Below are 14,117 nucleotides of genomic sequence, written 5' to 3' on the forward strand. Positions count from 1 at the left end.
ATTACTTCCTAATAGTGGCATGTCTAAAAGATGGTTCATCTGCAATATTCACTAATTCCCTCCAGTTCTAACATAAGGTGATCCAGGATCATTCAGATAAATTAGAGTAGTTAACCAATAGCCTCAATGATGTGATTCATCCCTGAATATGAACCAACACCTGGAGCAAGTTTCCCTTTGTTCAAATTGCTCTGGCCCCAGTATCTTGAACAGCCTGTGTTAAAAATAAAAATTTCCAAAGGCTAACTTCAACAAAAGCATAGGATCTATTTATAATAATAAAAGCATAATATGCTAATTAGACTGGATGGCTGAACTGCAGAACGACCTTCCGGACGAAGCCGGGGCTGCGAGGGCCGAGCCTCTTGCACAATTTTCGTGCATCGGGCCTCTAGTATCATATAAATGTAAAGGAGATGGAGGAAACAGTAGAAGAAACTAAACTGCTACACTAAAATAACAAAATGGAATCCTCTGTAGGCAATAAAAGTATGTTCTAGAATGTCTAATAATATGAGAAAATGATCATAATATGCTTATCAAATAAAAAGAAGTTAGAAAGGCATTGGTATGGGATGACCTATATTTTATTTAAAAAGTAAACAAAAATGTTTAAGGATGATGTATAAATAAGAAGAAAAAGAATGGCAGGATACACAACAAAATTGTTAACAATGGTATTTCTGGATAATAAAATTGTGAGTAATTTTTATTTTCTGTTTTGGTTAAGTATATTTTCATTTTTTTCTATAAGAAGTATATGTTACTTTAATTTTTATAAAGTTGCAAAAACAATTAAAGTGTATAAAATTATCACCAAAGCCATTATAAAAGTGCATATAAAATTTATATGGGGAGTCAGATTCTGCTAAAAGACAAAAAATGAATTTACTGTGTTGTGAAGTCTGAAATGCAACTGTTTTAGTTAACTACCAAAGCCCCGGTGCCCAAATTCATGCACCAGTGGGGTCCCTTGGCCTGGCCTGCATGATTGGGCCAAAACCGGATCTCCAGCATCCCCCAAGGGGTCCTGGATTGCGAGAGGGCACAGGCTAGGCCAAGGGACCCCACGGGTGCACGATCAGGGCCGGGGAGGGACGCAGGAGGTTGGCCAGCTGGGGAGGGAACGCAAAAGGGCTCCAGGGCGTGTCTGGCTCATCTCACTCAGTTCTGATCCGCTGAACCCCAGCAGCAAGCTAACCTACCAGTTGGAGCATCTGCCTCCTGGTGGTCAGTGCACGTCATAGCGAGCAGTTGAAGGGCTTTAGCATATCATTAGAATATTATGCTTTGATTGGTTGAATGGATGACCAGGCACTTAGCATATTAGGCTTTTATTATATAGGATGTTCCAAGATCTATTTTGCCTAGAGTGTGGGCCAGCTCCTCAAATGAAGTCTTTTAAGTCCGTGTCAGGACTCCATGATAATCAGGTTCTTGGGGGGCTAATTCTTCCTAGAGAAGAGAGTTCTGATTACTATTTAAGGTGAACCCCTGTACTCACCCTACTTAGGGTACAGCCACCAGAGCCTATAACAGCTCACAGTGAACTGCAGAAAGCTTTCCCCCTACAACTTCTCCAGCAGATCTATACAAAGGTGTGCTTGAGACCTCGAAGTGTCATCCCAGGTGGCAGAAAGTATCCAGATATAGAGTGACTTATAACCCCTTGGCCTCTTTGTATATGAGAAAAATGTGCCTGGGGAACTGTTTTGCATGAAGATAGCCTTACATAAAAGAAGAGAAAAGACACAGTATTCTATTTGCTTTTATCTTTTTTTTTTTTCAACTCCCCTGAGGATGCTGACGCTGTCAAAGTCAAGAGAACGCAGTGGAAAACTTCAGGGAGGGGTTAGAGACGCTGCATCACTTGTTAGGACTCACCACTATGTGAGGTGTATAGCATGCCTCTCACATAATCACGTAAACAACACCACAGATCATGAAGGAGAAATTCCTATTTCAATTATGAAATGAGTGATACACTGCTTCCTTACCCTTTCATAATTCCTGGGCCAGTTGTTCTGATAACGCTATTTATTATCAAGGATATTATTTTTATTTTTTTTCTTTGTTGTTTTTTCTAATGGGCCAACATACCCACAAATATTTCATTAAAAGGCCAGCTTGCTATGCCAGGCACTATATTTTCCTGGTATGCTAAAAACTTTATTGTTTTTCAAGCCAGACTATCGATCAGACAACGTTTTGACAAATATAATTTATTTTGCATTTAGATCATAAACCTAAAGCCTGGTCAGAGATGGAAACGCCAGGGCTACCTCTTTCTTTGGAAGACTTATTTTGATAACAGCTTGCTTCCTCATGAAAGGACCAGAGGGGCAAAACCTCCTTAAGAGCATCGCAGATTGGCTGTTCTTCACCATCAAGTGCTGGCAGGAGCGCACTTCTTTTTGAAAAATATATTTTTACTGATGTCAGAGAGGAAGGGAGAAGGAGAGAGAGAGATTGAAACATCAGTGATGAGACTCATTGATCAGCTGCCTCCTGCACGCCCCCTACTGGGGATCGAGCCCACAACCCAGGCATGTGCCTTAACCAGGAACGGAACCATGACCTCCTGGTCAAGAAGGAGCTCACTTTTTAAATTCTTGGATCTACTGAAGTCCCTACATTGTAAAGTTTATGGAAAACACTGCTGAAGGTCCAGAGGAGAACAGTAAACATAATTAAATATTTTGTGAGAATGTTAAATTGGTTTGGCATGTCTACCCTCAAAAGGAAGAATGAAAGAAATGGATCTTTAAATGCTCTTAAGCTAACCAGTGGTTGGTTTAGGAACGGAAGGAAGGGAGAGAGGGAGGGAAGGTCTGATTCTCATCTGATTTAAGGACAGATTCATAGTACCTTTCCTCTCTTAATTTCCTCATCTCCTTATTTTGGCATGCCTTGAGTGGAGACATCTCAAGTGTATCTATGAGGCAGATCCCATGTGCTTTCTTTAATCCTATCCTTCTGTTCTTACTCTTAGAATAAGAATTACAATGGGGGGAGGAAGGGAGACATATGTAATACTTTCAACAATAAATTTTTTTTAAAAAAAGAATTACAGCCCTAACTGGTTTGGCTCAGTGGATAGAGCGTCAGCCTACGGACTGAAGGGTCCCAGTTTCATTCTGGTCAAGGGTATGTACCTTGGTTTCGGGCACATACTCAGTAGGGGGTTGTGCAGAAGGCAGCTGATCAATGTTTCTCTCTCATCGATGTTTTTAACTCTCTATCCCTCTCTGTAAAAAATCTATAAAATATATATTTAAAAAAATAAATAAGAATTACAAACACACCCTCTCTACCCCTAAATCCTTGCTCAGGGATTTGTAGCTCTGCTTGTTTTTAACTCCTGTCCTGAATCATCAAACTAATCAACTTAGTTTTAATTAGGGGGATATTTTGCTCTTTTTCTTCATAACACTAGACTTAGTTTTCTCAGTTCTGATGAAGGTTTCGCAACTCACTACTGAAAAGATGTGCTACATTTTATCGGAATAACAGCCAAATTTTCAAGACTATGAGGAGAAAATACTGATCACCATATCCTATTTTTAAGAACTACATGCACAGCATTTTTTGGTATTTGTTTCAATTTTTTAATCACAATTTTTTCAATGGTGTTCCAAAAGGAGTTACAGCAGGAAAAACTTACAGTCTAATAAGGAAAATGACAATAAGTTAAATGACTTGCTTAAGCTCTGGGAGAATCTGATTTAATAATAAGACTTATTTATGCCGAAACCGGTTTGGGTCAGTGGATAGAGCGTTGGCCTGCGGACTGAAAGGTCCCAGGTTCAATTCTGGTCAAGGGCATGTACCTGGGTTGCGGGCACATCCCCAGTAGGAGATGTGCAGGAGGCGGCTGATCGATGTTTCTCTCTCATCAATTTTTCAAACTCTCTATCTCTCTCCCTTCCTCTCTGTAAAAAATCAATAAAATATATTAAAAAAATGAGACTTATTTAAACATTTTCTCTTTCCAGTATTTTATCCTACTGTCGTTTATTAGTATGCTGCAGAGTGGGGTTTATGGCTGAGTTCACAGCAGTATGCTCCTTAAAGACAATTATGATCACGTTTATTACTGAACATTCATTCTCTGGCTTGAACTAGAATAGTCACCCAATGTAAATTATTCAAAATGGATCATATCTCTGCTATCGAGTAAAAGCAAGTCCCTGTCTTGTTAGAAGAACCCACTCAGCAGGAGTGGGGCCTCTGAAATAGGAGATGCACCTAGCACCAAGTGGCCTCCTGCCGGTGGGGTGAAGAGTGTGGATACCTGTAATGCAACACTACTCCAACATCTTAAATGTGTGACTCTGACGTCTTCTTTTGGAATAATAAGAGAAAACTGGTTTATTTTGAACAGTTTCAATGAGTTTGTTAATGAAAGTTAATTCTTGCTTGAAGAAATCCTGTAATAAATAAGAAGTACACTATTGGTGAGGAAGGAAATGTACAAAATAATCACAGTTCTTTGTTCAAACCACAGTCTCCTGAACGAAACAATTTTCATCCAAATGGGCATAAAGAACAACAGCAAATCGCTCAACATTTCTAGCATTTTATGCACTCTAAAAAATATTTACTATTTTATTTATTTACTTTTAAATTTTTATTTTTGACATCAACTTTTTAAAATGACATTAAAACTTTTCAGTTGCTTTTGATGAAAGCCTAGTTGTTGTTTTTTAGTCAAATATATCAATATTTTACTTTAGAAAATTTTCAGTTGCTCTATTGAAGTGTCTGATCAGGGGCACTGGCCATCAATTGGAAATTAACTTGCCAATTGGCCTAGTAAGTGGGATTCTCTGTATAATGAGCTTCCTACTAGAAAGAGAGGCTGCAGAGGACTTGATACATGAACTGGAACTGTGAAATCACACAAAGAAACCATGTGTGCCTCTAGAAAAATGAGTATATTTTCTTTATTGAGCAGCTGAGATGCCCAGTGCCTAGCCAGTGTGGGGCTCTGTGGTCTTTCCCATCGCTCTTTATCTGAAGAGATCACACTGTCTTTGAAAAGTGGTGGATGTAAACCTATCATGGGTTGATACTATTACAAATTCCATTGCTATAGCAAAGGTACTATTTTTACATTCCAGGCAAATTTTATCTGAGGAATTAGGGAGCACTGGCTGACTGTGGGACAATAAAATCTAATTATTGGCTTATTGTTTTTCTTTCAAAGAAAAGGGGGCACAGGTTTTTCTTAATTTTTTTAATGACATCATAATTCAATTAAAAATTTGATGCTTAAATATATACATTTTACAAGATTTATTTCTTAAAAATCACTTATTTTGGAGTACTTGGATAATATTTTTATTGACTTATTTTATAAGGAAGCAGCAAACACATTACATTGACATTTAAAAAGTATTTAATTGTAATCTAAAGTATAAACTTTGGTTGTAAATAAAAATATTTTTAAAAGAACCAAAATATTAAATAAATCTATAAATACCAATGTTCATATTATGGGGGTGCCAGAAGGAGAAGAGAGAGAGAGCAAGATATTCAAAACCTATTTGAAGAAATAATGACAGAAAATTTCTCCTCTCTGCTGAAAGAAATAGACATATAAGTCCAGAAAGCTCATAGAGTCCCAAACGAAAGGAACCCAAGAGGACCACACCAAGATACATCATAATTTAAATGCCAAGGGTTAAATACAAAGAGAGAATCTTAAAAGCAGCAAGAGAAAAGCCGTTTTCTGCAAGGGAGCACTCATACGACTGTCAGTTGATTTCTCAACAGAAACTTTGCAGGCCAAGGGAGTGGCCAGAAATACTCAAAGTGATGAATAGCAAGAACCTACAACCAAGATTACTTTACCCAGCAAAGCCATCATTTAGAATTAAAGGTCAGATAAAGAGCTTCACAGACAAGAAAAAGCTAAAAGCGTCCATCACTACCAAACCAGTATTACATGAAATGCTGAAGGTATTCTTTAAAAAGAAGGAGAGGGAGAGGGAGAGATGAGGGAGAGGAAGAGAAAGAGAGAGGGAGAGGGGGAAAGGGAGGGGGAATGGGGGAAGGGGAAGAGGAAGAAAAATATGAATAACAAAATAGCAATAAATACGTATCTATCAACAATTAAATCTAAAAATCAAAATAAACAAACAAGAAATATAATGAACAAAATAAACTGATGAATAAAATAGAACCAGAGGCATGGAAACATGGAACAGACTGATGAATCTCAGAGGGAAGGGGGGAGAGGAGAGCAGGAAGAGATTAACCATAGATCTTATATGCATATATGCATTCTTATGGACACAGACAAAAGGGTGGTGAAGGCCTGAGGCAAGGCCAGAACCTGGTGGAGAGGGCAATGGGGAAATAGAGGGGGACAGCTGTAATACTCTCAACAATAAAGATTTAAATAAATAAATAAATAAAATAAGGGAAAGTCATTATCCATCATAAGCCCCCAAATCTTCTATAGAGGAATAGCAGTAGGCCTTTTAGTATTATAGATACACTGCATAATTATATATAATTGTGAATTAAAAATTAATTTCTGTTGAGTTAAAGATCTAGAGTAGTTGAAAGAGAGTTTTTTTTAACTGTACTGTAGAAAAATTAAAAGTGATCATTGAAAGCTACTTTACTTATTCCTTCACTAAAGTGAATAAAAAATGAGAAGACTGGTGTATAGTACAGTAGGAAAAAGTGTGGGTCTTATGTAAGGGAAAAAACAAAAATGGGTCAAGAACGTAATTTCACTGCAACCACATGCCATCCTGTCCACAAAGAACTTATAATCTAGTAAGGAAAATGACTAGCTAAAAACAAAAAGTAAAAAAAAAGTAGTGTGATAATTCTATAAAAGAAATTGCTAGAGAGACAGAGGGGAAGTACCTTCCTCTGAGATGGGACAGTAAAGCCAACTCTTGGTTGTCCTGACAAGGAGGCAAGCACAACAGGGAAATCAGCATGCCTTACTCACTTCAGAGAAAAAGTGAAAAATACAAAATTTAAATGAATGAAACGCAAACCCAACATTTACTGAGTGTCCAGGGCTTTCATTTATCTCATGTGTCCAGGGCTTTCATTTATCTCATGCTTATAGGAGGAGTTGAATGAACAGTGAGGTGTCAGAGGGTTGCCCCTGAAAAGCTGAGGGAAAGCCAAGGAACAGAAGAGCTGGGTGCCGATGATCACGCCTGAAATGAATCTCTGAAGGGGCATGCCCAGGTGGTGTCACAGAATATTGCCTAGAAAACTATGCATTCAGGTTAACCTATTTCAACAAAGGTGTGGAAAGTGTTTTTTTTAATGCAGGGAACAAAATAAATTAAAATACTTGTATTTACACTAATAAAAGAGAAAGATGCAAATTGACTGTACCTTCATGATATCCACCAGCCAATCAGGAGAGAGTATGCAAATTAATCCACCAAAGATGGTGGATTAATTTGCATACACAGGTGCCGAGCAGCCAGGGGCGGGGTGGGATGCAGGCATTCTGCACTGCCCCAGCTGCTCCGAGCCTGTGGGCAGCATGGGAAGGTGGAAAGGCGGCTGAGGGCCAAAGTGAAGGCAGTGCCAGCAGCCAGGGGAAGGAAGGCCCATTCTTGCACGAATCTTCGTGCATCAGGCCTCTAGTGTGTAAATATATGTGTATTTGTGTGTATACTTCGTGTGTGTGTGTGTGTGCACTAGAGGTCCGGTGTACAGAATGGATTTGTGCACCGGTGGGGGTCCCTCAACCTGGCCTGCACCCTCTCACAATCTGGGACTCCTTGGGGGATGTCAGACTGCCAGTTTCAGCCCAGTCCCTGCAGGCCAGGCTGAGAGATCCCACCAGTGCAAGAATCTGCGCACCGGATCTCTAGTAAGCATATAAGATCTTTGGTTAATTTCTTCCTGACCTTCCCCCTCTTCCCTCCCCTCTGAGATTCATCAATCTGTTCCATGTTTCCATGTACCTGTGCATTGAGCATCTGTCCCCCGGTGGCTGTGCACATCATAGCTCCCCTGGTGGTCAGTGTGCATCATAGCTACTGATCGAATGATCAAATAGTTGCTTAGGCTTTTATATATAGAGATATGTGTATATACATGTATATTTATGTAAGTATTTATATACTTGATATGTACATGTGTACCCTAAAAATGGAAAAAACTATGGCTAAACACACCAGACTACAGTGACAGTGGTATTTGGATGTGCAGGCTGTAAACCCCTTTTCAGGATTTAGCTTCTACATCTGACAAGCTCAGGCAATGCCTCAAGCGATGATAATTAAATTCTGGGACAACTACATGACCCTGCACCTTTGGCCCCTCCAGAGCACTGGAAATTGGTGGGTGCTGAACGCAAATACTGCCTAGCTAAAAAGGAACATGTCTGGAAGTCTGACTTTAAGTCTGGTGTACATTTGCTACAATGGGCTGTTTGACTTTGGACAAGCTCCTCTGCCCTTCTGGGCCTCTGCCTTCCCATCTGTAAGGGGAAGGGAATGGCCTAGTTTTCTAGCTCTAAGACTGTGTTCGGCAAACTGCAGCTTGTGAGCCACACGCGGCTCTTTGGCCCTTGAGTGTGGCTCTTCCTAAGCCTTAGGAGTACCCTAATTAAGTTAATAACAATGTACCTACCTATATAGTTTAAGTTTAAAAAATTTGGCTCTCAAAGGAAATTTCAATAGTTGTACTGTTGATATTTGGCTCTGTTGACTAATGAGTTCACCGACCACTACTCTAAGAGAAGGCTAGATATGTGCTGCAAGGGAAGGAGATTTTTCGTCTGACTCTCCCTTCTCTTTGAGGTCTACTTTAGGTTTGAGTGAAAATGTTACCATGGTTCTGGACTGCTTTACCCCATGCTTGCAAAGGTGCCCAAGAACTGTCCCTAACTTTACCTTGGCAGCTTGTCTTCTGCACACCCTACATAGGGTCGACAGCCAACACATCTGGACCACCGGCTGCTTGTGGCAGCTGGTCACACTTTCTGGGCTTTGTTCACAGCATCTTCTCCACGTCTCCTACCCTCTATCCTCATTTAAAAACTAGAGGCCTGGTGCATGAAAATTCATGCATTTGGGGGGTGGGGGAGGCAGTCCCTCAGCCCAGCCTGTGCCCTCTTGCAGTCTGCGACCCCTCAGGGGATGTCCACCTGCCAGCTTAGGCCCACTCCCCAGGGGATTGGGTCTAAGCCGCAGTTGGACATCCTTAGCACTGCCGAGGAGGTGGGAAAGGCTCCCACCACCTCCGCTGCATTTGCAACTGTCAGCCTGTCTTGTGGCTGAGCAGAGCTCCCCCTCTGGGAGCGCACTGACCACCAAGGGGCAGCTCCTGCATTGAGCATCTGCCCCCTGGTGGTCAGTGCGCATCATATCAACTGGTCGTTCCAGGTCATTCCACTGTTAGGGTCAATTTGCATATTAGCCTTTTATTATATAGGATAGGGGCATCCTCATCCTCCTTTCCCCTCAATCTCACCCCAGTGAAGCCATCCCTCAGCATTCCTCTCACAAAATGCCTGTAGCATGTCATTGAGAACATTTCTTTTTTTTTAATCTTATTTTTGCCCACACGTGCCTCAGCTCCTCACCAGATGGTATGTTACTTGGGAGTGGAGATGACCTCATATTCACCTTTGTATCACCCACAATGGCTCACAGTAGACACACACTGCAGAAGGAGTAACACAATGCAGAAACTACGAGAAACAGCTTGGAAGTCACAGGCCTGCATTCAAATATCCATGTGCCCCTGGCTGGTGTGGCTCAGTTGGGTGGAGTGTCATCCTGTACATCCTGTACACCCCAAGGTGGTGGGTTCGATTCCCAGTCAGGACACATACCCAAATATCAGTGTGCCCTTGTGTGAGTAACTTAACTTTGTCAAGCCTTCATGCTCTGCGCTGTAAAATGGGGTATTAATTCTGTTTAATCACAATTGTTATTAATAGAAAATAATTTAAATGTGGCATGTTACTACATTGTTAGCAGTAGATGTTTACTAAATGAGTTAGTGGGCCAATATATTAATCAGGTGTGAATGACCTGTATATAAAACCCAATTTATAGGTATTTTTGCTCACTGGAAGCCTTTCTTTACCTAATTATAGTGTTAAATACTTTTTTCCTCTCAATTGCTTCACAGCCAGAACTTGGGTGCAATTCTGCTGTGCTGCTCAAAGTGTCTCCCGTGGAGGTTTGAGTTTGGCAGATGTTTCCTTCTCCTCTCTCCTGTCTCAGGAAGAAAAATATGCAATGAAGCCCATGGCCAAGACACTGAGATACTGAGGCTGGGAACGTTGGAAGCAATTATTTACATGGGGTACCTTAAAAGATTCCCTGTATTAGAACATTTCAAAATTAATAACGCCTGAGAACTTAAAAAATATCATCTCAACAAGTAAATCCTAGCAAGGCAACAGATCTTCAGTCCAAATCTTAGGCCTTCTTTATTATATACATCAACTGAATTAAAGTTAATGAAATATAATATATAAACTACAGCCTAAGCCTCAGTTTTATTTAGGGCTCAGAAAGTGCCCTCTCTTTCTCTGATAAAACACAGACACACTTTCTTCTCCATTTAATCACTGGTTTTCTTTTAATGCAGACCTTGGAAAGAGTCATTAATTGGTGACAATGATGTACTTATATCATATCCCATATCTACTCTCAATTTAAAACATATTCTTCAGTTGAGTGTAATAATCTATAGCATTTATTTCTAACTTCTCATGTAATTTCTTATATTTCAAATATTTCCTCACTCCTTTATACTCTGAGTAGTTACACCATTAATATAGTTGATGGTAACAGTGAGCTGCAGAGAGCAGACGTGGGTCCCATGCATCTTAAATGTGGATTAAAATCCATTCTTTCCCTCAACCTGGATTCTTTATGATTAACCTCATTTCTTCTGAGACTGTACATGGAGCATTTCATGCTACAGCAACACAGAAGCTGACAAATCAATCACTCTGGGGGTTTTTAAATAATGCCGAATTTTTCTCAATGAAAATCAACTCCTTATTCTATATATTTGTTGAGCTCAGGAATTAACACCTATTTTATTCAGGCAATGTGTACATAACCTTCTCTTTGGTTCAAATAAAAAGATTTCCAAATTGTCCAACATCTGTGGGCACAGACTACAGGGAATAAAAGGCAGTTTAAATGATCTGATAGAGTTGTAATGCAGGATTATTATTCTGTCCTCTTAGCCTTCCAAATTCCATAAACATAAACATATAATGATAACATACTCATTATAACTTAATAAAAAGCATTCAAAGCAAAAACAAAAGCCAAAAGCAAAAATCAACTAAGGGTTGGCTCAATGGATAGAGCGTCGGCCTGCAGACTCAAGGGTCCCAAGTTCGATTCCGGTCAAGGACATGTACCTGGGTTGCGGGCATATCCCCAGTAGGAGGTGTGCAGGAAGCAGCTGATTGATGTTTCTCTCTCATCGATGTTTCAACTCTCTATCCCTCCCCCTTTCTCTCTGTAAAAAATAAATAAAATATAATTTTTTAAAAAATCAACTAAGGATGGGCAATGATTGAATTTGCTTTTATTATCAAAACCAAAGGTCAATGAAAATCCTCAAATATCTTTCTTGGTGTGTAATCTATTATCCAAGACTCAGTTTCACATAAATAATCAATGTCAAGTCATATTTATAAAATATATATATGCCAACTTAAAAGAGAAAAATTTGCATCAGAACACACAACTGACAGGGATGTGCTGGGTCCATTATCGTCGGAGCTCGTCTGTGTGAAATTACAGTGGTAGAGTTTACCCATATCAGTTCTAAATCATCACATACAACTTAATTTTAAAAGGTGATCATCTGCACCAAACACAATGTTCCACCTATCCAACGGAACAAAAAATTCTAACAGACACTAATGCTCCTATTTCTTCTAAAATGGCTGGCTTTGAGGCTACTCATTTTTTTTAAAACCAGCAAGAGAACGAAGAAAAAATCCAGCTGTACCAATCTTGGCACAAACCTGGCCACTTCTGCCTCCACTTTCACAAAAGTAGCTCCTGATGTCTCAGCTTCATCTCACACTACAGCTTTCTGTTAACATGATTCCACCACTAAGAGATATTCAGGAGGGATTCCTAAGTACCAATTTTTCAAAATGTGGAAACAGATGGGTTTATTACCATGGCAACCCAAAACATGTATCAGATCAAATACTTTGCTGGCAAATCTCCTAGTGATTTTTCAAATACTATCCTTTTACTCGGCTGAGAGGTGAGCAGTATGCCTATAAATGCTAATGCCTGTGAGCGGTTTAATAGTGACCTCCAGGGAGGTCTTCACAGTTGTAAGATCCAGTAAACATCAGTAGCTGCAGCAGAACATAGTGACTCCCACACAAATCGACCTCCGTGCTCCAGAAACAATGGTGCGAACAGCACCAGTGGGGAAAGGAACATCGTAAATGGCAGCCACTGAAAGAATTAAAGTTCCTAAAGGAAGCGAGCCGCTAATTTTTCAGAGAAAAGAAGCCAGAGCAAGGGATAAGCATGTGCACAGAGGTAAGCCACCACCTCAAGGGAAAGTGTGTTTTATTTTCTAATTTTCAGAGCTTGACTGACGTTACTTTTGTCATGTTTTAATATGATGTAAAATTTCTTCAAGAATTCCATTAATGTGTTGTAAATGACAGTCAATACTCTTGAAAATAATTACCAGTCAAGCCTAATGGCTTTCAAAACAAAACAAGATCACCCCAAAACATACCAACATACACAGTGCTCTATACAGCAGAGTCTTCAGGGAATCAACAATTCATGCAGATTTCAGGGACATCACTGAGGCAGGAAGAGCAGAAGCTTGGGATATATATTTTTACCCAAAAGGGATATCTGAAAATACCTGTATGAATTGGCCAGCCAACCAAAATCTAAATGAAGGGATATTTAAAATTACTTATTTCAGGAAAATGATTGTACACAAATTATATTGATTCTTTGGCTACCAATCCCCAGGCCTCAACTTGAAGGCCAGCAGCATACCACTCTTTACAGATACAAGCATCAAGGTTGTCCAAAGTTCTCCCTGCCCCGTGCGTTTGCACCCATGCTCTCTTGTAATTGCTTGTAATCTACCACTTGTAAATGTTCTCTTTTAGCATCAACATACACATAGAGCTGGCAGAGGAATCTTATGACCAAATTATTCTTAGCTGAAGTACAATGCGAGACATGGTTACCATTTCACAGTGAACAAAATTATTACCCTAATTGGAGAGGAAGTTTCTCATTTTAGAGGGTTCATCCGGGAAACCAGAAATGCTTACCTCAGGAAGTGCTTCATCTTGCCTGTTCTGCTTATCCAGATGTTATCCAAACTGTCCTCAAGTAACTGCTTTCCAGTTGGCCTTTGTCAAAATAAGTGCAAGCTGTGGGGAGAAAATAGATATACTTACTGTTAAGGGTGCTGGAAGCCCCAACCCCCAGAGTTCTGGTTACCTGAGTAAGCAGACAATATTATATGGCACCCGGAACATTATCAACCCAACTGCCCACGAAGCAACTCAATTCTATGAAAGGCTTTATAGCTAAAGCCTTTCATTTTATCATTAACAATTAGCCTTTCATTTTTAAGTCACTTGCTGGAGAAATTATTAGTTTCATCAGCAATCTTTGCAATAGTAAGCTTTTTCTCTATTTTGGGCATTTCTACATTTGGAAGAAGAGTACTTATTTTTTTAAAAATGAAGAACCTGCCGAAACCGATTTGGCTCAGTGGATAGAGCGTCGGCCTGCGGACTGAAAGATCCCAGGTTCGATTCCGGTCAAGGGCATGTACCTGGGTTGCAGGCACATCCCCAGTAGGAGGTGTGCAGGAGGCAGCTGATCGATGTTTCTCTCTCATCGATGTTTCTAACTCTCTATCTCTCTCCCTTCCTCTCTGTAAAAAATCAATAAAATATATATTTTTTAAAAAAATAAAAATGAAGAACCAAAAGATTATCATTATCATGATTTCCAGATATCTGATGGTCTGAAATCTGGCAGTCCCAACCTTTCAGAAGTACAACTAAAAAATAACTAGAAGCAGCTGGTAATGTCTTTAAAATATATTTGTTAAAGCGCCAATTACTCCAA

The 14,117-nt window shown here is 39.8% G+C and overlaps 1 protein-coding gene across 2 annotated transcripts in view; it reads right to left on the reverse strand.

Annotated features, from left to right (window-relative positions):
• Nucleotides 1–13,411, reverse strand: part of ELMOD1 (ELMO/CED-12 domain containing 1) — a 44,028-nt gene extending 30,617 nt beyond the window's left edge. Inside the window, exon 1 of one of the 2 annotated variants that reach the window (XM_006765338.2) lies at nt 13,307–13,411. In XM_006765338.2, the coding sequence (XP_006765401.1) occupies nt 13,307–13,323 (17 nt within the window). In that variant the 5' untranslated portion in view covers nt 13,324–13,411. The remainder of the gene's footprint in view (nt 1–13,306) is intronic. The other variant, XM_006765337.2, reaches the window with a different exon arrangement.
• Between the last annotated feature and the right edge of the window lie 706 nt (nt 13,412–14,117).

The sequence above is a fragment of the Myotis davidii genome, unplaced genomic scaffold (assembly GCF_000327345.1).
Source record: "Myotis davidii unplaced genomic scaffold, ASM32734v1 scaffold600, whole genome shotgun sequence".
In the NCBI taxonomy this organism is placed as follows: domain Eukaryota; kingdom Metazoa; phylum Chordata; class Mammalia; order Chiroptera; family Vespertilionidae; genus Myotis; species Myotis davidii.